Source organism: Gadus chalcogrammus, chromosome 23 (genome assembly GCF_026213295.1).
Source record: "Gadus chalcogrammus isolate NIFS_2021 chromosome 23, NIFS_Gcha_1.0, whole genome shotgun sequence".
NCBI lineage: Eukaryota > Metazoa > Chordata > Actinopteri > Gadiformes > Gadidae > Gadus > Gadus chalcogrammus.
The window spans coordinates 15,929,549-15,938,883 of record NC_079434.1 but is presented as its reverse complement, the minus strand read 5'-3'; the positions used below and the strand labels follow the sequence as shown (position 1 = coordinate 15,938,883).

The 9,335-nt window shown below is 50.6% G+C and overlaps 1 protein-coding gene across 1 annotated transcript in view; it reads right to left on the bottom strand.

Moving 5' to 3' along the window:
* Nucleotides 1-2,109: 2,109 nt before the first annotated feature.
* LOC130377239 (phospholipid phosphatase-related protein type 5-like) overlaps nucleotides 2,110-9,335 on the bottom strand; it is a 28,818-nt gene continuing 21,592 nt past the window's right edge. Inside the window, 5 exon segments of the mRNA XM_056584273.1 lie at nucleotides 2,110-2,191; nucleotides 5,598-5,687; nucleotides 5,689-5,745; nucleotides 7,837-8,013; nucleotides 8,342-8,592. Of these exon segments, the coding sequence (XP_056440248.1) occupies nucleotides 2,162-2,191; nucleotides 5,598-5,687; nucleotides 5,689-5,745; nucleotides 7,837-8,013; nucleotides 8,342-8,592 (605 nt within the window). The 3' untranslated portion in view covers nucleotides 2,110-2,161.

Here is a 9,335-nt window from a genome sequence, read left to right as displayed (position 1 = left end):
GGTACACCAAGCTTTCTATCACTCTGATTGATTTCGTAATCAACGATGAGGAGCTCGAGTCTCCCCCACTGGTCGGCAGAAAGCAGAAGCTCTGCAGGGGCGGTTAAAGCGCAGCAGAAGCAGAGAGGAACATAGTGCTGTGGTCTGAGGAAATCAGGTTCAATAAGCCACCTTGAGGTCGTCGTAAACCAGGTCTGATAGGGCTTTGGTTGAATCAAAGAGATGATCAAATGTAAATAGATACATGGCTTTCTTTTTTCGCTGTAAATGGTCTAAGGAACAGAGAGTTCCCTACCAGTGTCAATGTGAATCTGTTGCAAAAACATGAAACAAGTCAACTACACTAGAACAGGGTTGAACCTGTTGTAACACCGTTAGGTAACAGAAACAGATGAGACAGTAGACGTCTAGCTATAAACTACATCAGATTAATATATACCCACAAGCACACAAACCAAAAATCTCAGTGTTGGCCTGTGAGTCCAACAGCAACTCTTATGTTGCATATAACTGTCATATAATCCTGTATATCCTTTTTTAATGTCCACGATAAAGACAACGCAGGAAAGACCTCTTTGCTACGTTTTTCAAATCTAATTCACATCTGTGCTGTTTGCAACAATAAAGCACAAATACACAATGCACACGCACGTGTACGCACTCACACACACACACCCACGGCACATGCGCACACAAACACACACACTCACACACAGGGGAGGTAGAAAGGGGGGAAACAGGAACCTGTGATTGTCTGGTGACACTCGCAACCCTGTTTGGTCTCGTTGGACCGCATGGAAACATCGACCCACGGCCCAGATCCAGGTGGAACCCGGGTTCCCCCGGGTTCTGCCGTCTGGAGATGTGAACAGTTTATAACGCCACATGGAAAGACTACAAACTCCGCCGTTTGTCAAACAAATCAAAGATGTACAAAAAGGTTTCAAATGCATTAAGTGTCCCATTCTGCTTTTCAAATGTCCCCAAAATGCAAGAGAGGATAAATATATTTGACCAAAAAGTATTATACACAAATTACATTTGAACAGCTCCACTCGTTGACTCCGATTATCTCCTCCTCTGGCCCCTCGCTCAGAAACTCACGGCTGACTGACAGTGAGGAACCCCTTCTGATCGGTGGGAAAGCTCTTGACTTCTGATCCACCTTCTTGGCTCCTCAAGTCTACTTACAATGTGGAGAAGGTCAACGTGGAGAAGGTCACTAGTATAGATGATATACATGCATACATACATACATGCATACATACATACATACATACATACATACATACATACATACATACATACATACGTACATACATACATACATACATACATACATACGTACATACATACATACATACATACATACATACATACATACATATCTATATATAGATAGATGTAAATATAGATATACCGTATGTATACACATGTGAATGCAAAGCTGAGCCACAGAGAGGTATGGTGGACGGTGGGTGGTCTGGCGCTGCACTGGATGGTGAATGGTGGAGGTCTGGTTGGACAGCACTGTGGCCTAATGCTAACGGGACTGGATGTTGAACAGTGGGTCTGCACTGTGGCCTAATGCTAACGGGACTGGAGGGTGAACAGTGGGGCTGGACTGGGAGCTAATGCTAACGAGACTGGATGGTGAACAGTGGGTCTTCAATGTAAGCTAATGCTAACGAGACTGGATGGTGAACAGTGGGTCTTCAATGTAAGCTAATGCTAACGGAACTGGATGGTGAACAGTTGGTCTTCAATGCAAGCTAATGCTCACGGAACTGGATGGTGAACTGGGGGTCTGGAATGTGAGCTAATGCTAACGGGACTGGATGGTGAACAGTGGATTTGTAAGCTAATGCTAACGGGACTGGAGGGTGAACAGTGGGTCTGCACTGGGAGCTAATGCTAACGGGACTGGAGGGTGAACAGTGGATCTGCACTGGGAGCTAACGCTAGCGAGACTGGATGGTGAACAGTGGATCTGCACTGGCAGCTAATGCTAACGACACTGGATGGTGAACAGCGGGTCTAAACTAGGAGCTAATGCTAACGGGACTGGATGGTGAACAGTGGATCAGTAAGCTAATGCTAACGGGACTGGATGGTGAACAGGCTGGAGGCCCAGTGGGTTTCCCGGACAGCCGACTCAACGTCATGTGACCTCAGCGAAGGCGATGTGGTTCTGTGGAAGGAAGAAGACCAGAGTCAAAGTGAGAGGATGAAGAGGAGGAAGAGGATGAAGTGGATGCAGAACCAATCGAGAAACAGCAGTCTTTTATCGGCATACACCCTCCTAAGCACACACGCAATTACATACTCTAACTAACGAAACGATACACTCAGCCACATAACGTGACGATGCTGCCGTTTAAACGGTTACAAAACACCCATCACACGACACAAAAGAATCGCTCAGGGCCGAATCCAACGTTTCAGGGAGTAAAACAAATGAATTGCTTTGGTTAATTAACAATTTAGATCATCTCCAGACATTCAATACGCTTTGAGGGGGTTTACCGAATAAAAGAGGCAAGTGGGGCTTCTTTTTAAGATGGCGACTAAAGAAGAAGATGAAGAAGCAGAGAGAGGAAGGAGCTCGGAGGGTCGTGGGTTGACCATGTTTAGCCCGTCATGCGGAGGAGGTGAAACATGTCAGGGCAGAAGGCCCGTCTGGCCCTGAGTGCCACTGAACAAGAACCGCGCACAAACCTGGCCACACATTCAACCGATCCCTCCCCGGGTTAGATTCAGTGTTTAGTAATACGGCTACACCATGCGCCCCCGGGCAAGCAGATCCCTTCTTCAGACGCGGATGTTGGAGACAAAGTGTGAGGATCTTAAATTGTACCAAATGAGGTTCAGGTCTCACCTCCAGACCCCGGTCGCTCTACATCTCATCACTACTTTGCATTGAAGGTGTGTGTTTGATTTGTGAGACGTGTACGCACAGGGCAGCCCTAGCGGTGTGGTCACGTGACGGTGCCTGGCTGTGTGGCTAACGTGCTAGCATGCACAGGCCTTAAAGGGGCGGTGTGGCGGGGACAGCCGGGGGGCAGGCAGGGGGTCCGGCTGTAGCTCTGACCGCTACAGTACCTTGGAAGTCGGCCTCCATTGTCATAAAGCCCTTGTCGGCGTTCCAGATCTGAAAGCACACCACACCCGTTCAGGTGGCTGTCGGACTATCGTCTCTCCTCAACAAGAGAGCGAGTCACACCGGATACATTACAGCTCATGAGGAGCCATTAGCATCGTCTGGGAAACTTTTGTCATGAGCGGAGGGTGTGTTGTTGGGGACGTCAGTGTTAACTTCATCAACAGTCCAAATTAACTGATTATGGACCATTTTAGTTTGATAAATGTATTATATTAAGGTATAAAGAGAGTTGAATGTGTTTGGATGTTGGCTTGGTTAGAGTGTACGTGCTATTCCCCATGAATATAAATGAACAGCAATGATGAGAACACTATGAGAATAATAGAGGTATTGGAGTTCCTGGAATGTAACCTGAAGTAGTTCATTCAGTTCCTGCATATCCAACCTTTATGAACATTATATTAATCTGACGATGCAGTTACACCTCCCCTACTCTGTGTCCTGTCTTGGTGAAGCTAGAGACACACTGATACTGAGGACCATGTCTACCCCTTCCCGTTCTGCTCCTTTGCTCATCCAATTCAAAATGCTTGATTGCAAATCAGGAAGAGGACTTTTTATTACAAAACCATTACATTCTCATTGCCTTGAGATACACAATGACTCACGGTCCAAAGACCAGGAGAAGATCTGCTGGGAGTCCTTACATGGACCGGTTTAGGTCCTGATAGATCTGGACTGGTTCAGGTCCTGATACATGTGGACCGGTTAAGGTCCTGAAACATGTGGTTCAGGTCCTGATCCATGTGGTTCAGGTCCTGATCCATGTGGACCGGTTCAGGTCCTGATCCATGTGGTTCAGGTCCTGATCCATGTGGTTAAGGTCCTGCTACGTGGACCGGTTCAGGTCTTGATACATGTGGACTGGTTCAGGTCCTGATACATGGACCGGTTGAGGTCCTGATATATGGACCGGTTCAGGTCCTGATCCATGTGCTTCAGGTCCTGATACATGGACCGGTTCAGGTCCTGATACATGGACCAGTTCCTGATACATGAGGTTCAGGTCCTGATCCATGTGGACCGGTTCAGGTCCTGATCCATGTGGACCGGTTCAGGTCTTGATACATGGCCTGTTCAGGTCCTGATACATGGACCTGTTCAGGTCCTGATACATGGACCTGTTCAGGTCCTGATCCATGTGGTTCAGGTCTTGATACATGGACCGGTTCAGGTCCTGATCCATCTGGTTCAGGTCTTGATACATGGACCGGTTCAGTTGAGTAGAGTAGAGAATGGAAGAGAAAGTAAATATAGAAATAAAGCACTTCAAACACGCACGCCAAACGCTCTAGAGACCCACTCCTTTCCTTTCCTTGGTGCCTTTCCTAAGCATGTGGGGTTTTTGGGTTAATAGTGAGAATATGGGGCGGAGCGTAGGTGGCAACCACACAGCAGATGGCTAGTAGGTGTGGGAGAGCGAGAGAGAGAGAGAGAGAGAGAGAGAGAGAGAGAGAGAGAGAGAGAGAGAGAGAGAGAGAGAGAGAGAGAGGGGGAGAGAGCGAGAGAGCGAGAGAGAGAGAGAGAGAGAGAGAGAGAGAGAGAGAGAGAGAGAGAGAGAGAGAGAGAGAGAGAGAGAGAGAGAGAGAGAGAGAGCGAGAGAGAGCAGAGAGAGAAGCGGTGGGGGTCTAGAGTCTTGGCGCCTGAAGGTGTCACACCCGTGCATACGTTGCTTTGCCTTTTGTTTGGCAGGAGCTGGTAGAGGCGGACCAGGCCGTCACGCAGCCAGCGGCCCAGTGCCAGAGCCCTTCCTCTGAGGGACCAGCCCCCCTCCTCCTCCTCATCATCATCATCCGTCTCCTGGAAGCAGCAGGGCTGTGGGTGTGCGTACGCGTGTGTCTTTGTGTGTGTGTGTGTGTGTGTGTGTGTGCGTGCGTGCGTGCGTGCGTGCGTGCGTGCGTGCGTGCGTGCGTGCGTGCGTGCGTGTGTGTGTGTGTGTGCTGCAGCGAGTCCCACAAATGGCTCGTTTTTTTTATTTTTTTATGTTTCGAACACAGTTCTTCTTTGCAGGTATCTCTGGATCTCGTCTGTTCCCTGTGATGAATGCAGCGCTCCATAGATCCAGAGGAGCCCCGGTAGGCCCAGTAGAAGGCCCCAATAGAGGTGAGGGGGCTCCACCTAGCACCACATCTCCTCGTGTGATGCTAAACAGAGCTAATAGGGGGACAGTCGGTTTTGGTTGCTTGGCAACAGCAGGCGTCAACACATCATGTGACTGCCGGGGGAGCACAGCTGTATCGGATCATCTGACATCGATGATGTCATAGATGATGTCATCCCGTCGCTTGTCCTGATGTACGCCTGCTACCTGTGATGTGTGTCTGTGTGTCTTTGTGTCTGTGTGTCTGTGTGTCTGTGTGTCTGTGTGTCTGTGTGTGTGTGTGTGTGTGTGTGTGTGTGTGTGTGTGTGTGTGTGTGTGTGTGTGTGTCTCACCTGCGAGGCGATGTACTTCTCCAGGGTGGCGTCGACCCGGCCCATGTTGAGGACCGACCCACCAGGCAGGGGGTCCTGGGAGGGGGAGGGGGGGGGGGTCCTCACCAAGCAGCAGCTTGCCTTTGAAGTTGTGCACCACACACACCACCTGGGGGGGGGGGGGGCACAGGCGGCCATTATGGACTGTGGGGGGGGCATGGTGTCTGTCTGTCTGTGTGTAGTTGGATGTGTGTGTGTTTCTTTGTTTGTGTTTTTGGATGTGTGTGTGTGCGTCTGGTTGTGTTTGTGTGGGGGTATTTGTGTGTGTGTGTATGTTACAATGTCTGTTGGTATTAAAGAGAGATCATGTAGACACAGAGCTCCGTGTATTTGGTATGGAGCGGACATTTCTCCTTGAGTCTCAGGCAGAGATGTGAAAGGAGTTAATGGAGCAGTAACAATTTGCCCTCTTCAGAAAACGTGGATGTGCAGCTAACGCTAGCGCCCTCGGTACGGCCGTCCATCAGCATGCTCACGATGCAAAGGGACAGGGGCCAGAGTCTGAATGAAGAGAATGCAGTTAGCCCCTACGACCCCCTGGCGTCCCCTGCCTTGGTGGGGCCTAGCCTGTTCTGCACAGGGCACTTAAGAAGATCTTTATTCTTCGAAAATGAAGCCCAATGAGATGAGGGGAGACGGTACGCCTCAAAGCCACGAATGAACATCTAATTTCAGGCTTTCCTCTCAATCGATGGAGCTTGGAGAGAAGCAGGCTGCCCTCAACACCATCCAGCTAATCCTTCATGAAGACCTGCCCATTATCTCCCTAGGAGAGAGCATCATGCCTTTCATCTTTGGATTGCTCTTCATCCGACATCAATAGACAGAAGAAACTGAGCATAATTTCATATATCTACCAAAAGGAACACTGCCTCACGAATATGTACACACAGACCCAGAGACATCAAACAAACAATAGAACACAGACTCAACAACGGGAACCACGCAAAAGAAACACACAAAGAGACTTTCTACCAAGCTTTGACAGAACAATGTAATGACCTGGGATCTACTGAAGACACGATCGTCGTCTTCTCTAGAAGAAGGGTTGTGTGTGGTTTGTCTCTGTCGGCCTGGTATACTGTGTGTCGTCCATCGTTCACAACCCAGCGAAAGAATCCCAGCCTCACAGCCTCTAAACCTCACAGCCTCCAGCCACAACAGGATGGAGGCCTGGCCGTCTGATCAGAGTCTGGTGAGAGGCATCCCTTATGTCCTGTGATCAGCCGGTGGGACGCTTCAGCTACACTGATACAATAACAGGGCTGCACGACCCTGGATGTCTCACACTGCCCAGCTAGTGGATAGGCCCTCCTAGTTATAGCATTGAACCATTCATTCATATTCATACAATATGCTAATAAAAGATACTCGTTTCATGCCTCTGGGCAGTTTGATACTGAAAGCGTTGTTTGAGTAAAATGCATATCAAGTTCAAGCTGGGAGAAAACGAGAAAGAGAGAGAGAGAGAGAGAGAGAGGAGAGAGAGAGAGAGAGAGAGAGAGAGAGAGAGAGAGAGAGAGAGAGAGAGAGAGAGAGAGAGAGAGAGAGAGAGAGACGGAGAGAGAGAGAGAGAGAGAGAGAGAGAGAGAGAGAGAGAGAGAGAGAGGAGTGAGGGAGAGAGAGAGAGAGAGAGAGAGAGAGAGAGAGAGAGAGAGAGAGAGCGAGAGGGGGAGTTTAATGGAAGGGATGGGGACAGCTGCTCGGGAAAAAACTATACTGGATCATCAGCCTCTCTACCGCCTGACAACCCCCAGGGGACCGTAGGGCTGTGTGTCTCTATCTGTCTAACCTGCTCTCTCTCCCTCTTGTCTCTTTTTGTTTCTAACAGCCTCTCTCGTGTCTCTGTCTCTTTAACCGGCTCCCTCTCCCTCCTGTGTCTCTCTAACCGGCTCTCTCTCCCTACTGTCTCTCCTTGTCCCTCTCAGAGTCTCCCTCCCTCCTGTCACCCCTGTCTCCATGTCTCCTTAACCTTCTCTCTCTCCCTCTTGTGTCTCTCTGTCTTCGACCGTCTTTCTCTCTTTTTTCTCTCCGTCTCTTTCACCTGCTCCCTCCCCCTCTTGTGTCCCTCCAGCTGGTTCTCTCTCCCCCTCTTGTGTCCCTCCAGCTGGTTCTCTCTCCCCCTCTTGTGTCCCTCCAGCTGGTTCTCTCTCCCCCCTCCGGCCCCTCCAGTCCCTCCCCGTCCCTCCCAGAGTCTCACCAGGAAGGTGGCGATGGCCCCCCCGATGACGAAGCCGGCGATGACGTCGGCCCAGTGGTTGCGGTACTCGGCCACCCGGTTGAGGCCCGTGAGGAAGGCCAGGCAGACCAAGGTCAGCGACACCACGGGCTTGGCCAGCCGCGTCCCCTTGGCGCGCACCGTGCAGGTCACGTACATCTGGAGCAGAGAGACACTGAGGCTGAGGACCCCTCGTCCACAGGGGCCTGGAGCGACTGTGGGGGGGCCGCGTGGTGTGTGTGTCATGGCGTGTGTGTGTCGTGGTGTGAGTTATGGAGTGTGTCGTGGTGTGTGGCGTGGTGGGTGACATGCCCGCGTGTATCGCGGTGCGTGACATGAAGTTGTGTGTCATGGTTTGTGACACGCAGGTGTGTGTGTGTCGTAGTGTGCGTCGCGGTGTGTGTCATGGTGGGTGTCGTGGTGTGTGACATGCCGCTGTGCGTCGTGGTGTGAGCCATGCAGGTGTGCGTGGTGCGGTTCTGCTCACGGCCAGGTAGAGGGCGCCGTAGACGCTGAGCGCCGCCTCCTTGGAGGGGAAGGTCTTGCGGGCCCTCAGGATGTCCCCCTGGTCCCCGGTGCACGCCTCCTGGTGGCTGATGTAGCGCAGCGCCTGCTGGCAGCCCAGCGCCGTGAAGTTGGGCTTGCACACCGTCAGGAAGTAGGGCGCCAGGTTCCCCGTCACCACCTGGCCCGCGTTGACGAAGATGTCCACGGTGAACAGGCCGAAGGTGTACACCCCTGAGGAGAATATTAACAAATCAAATGTTAACCTGCGACCTGGCAACCCGCTTCCTTCATGTTCGGTCACAACTGGATTTACATTCCAGGTCACAACATCCAATCACACTCATACAGACATGAGGAAGGTCTTCATTGACCTCCTGGCTTAGCTCGGGAGGTAGAGTGGTCGACTTGTGACTGAGAGGTTGCTAGTTTGATCCCAGCTCCGCCAGCTGAGTGTCGAGGTGTCCCTGACCAAGACACCTCACTCTAACTGCACCTGACAAGCTGGCTGTCGCCTTGCATGGTTGACTCCGCCTTCGGTGAGTGAATTTGTGTATGAATCAATGTAAGCCGCTTTGGATAAAAGTCGTCCACAAAATGCCCTAAAGGTAAATCCAACCAATTGAATTCATGAATCCTCCTCATCATCTTGCTGTTCACTCTGGGTATGACGTTGAGCAGCTGCTCAGCCCAGTGAGAAGGTTTCCTGTGACATCCTTTTGTCTTCATGAAGCTGCATCTGATACCTCACACTGACGTGTTGAACCTTACTGCAGGGCACCAAGCCCCTCAACAGCTGCTCAGAGAGTTGGTTTCTCTTTGTTCAGCCGCTGTTCCCAAGTCAACACTGGTGGGCTACACTTTAATTATATGACCGACAAATAATAAGGAATCACGCAGTTGGAGCCTACTATGTGCGTACGACGATGTGAATCCAACATAAAAACCCACACTTATAGTAATTATGTTTAGATGAT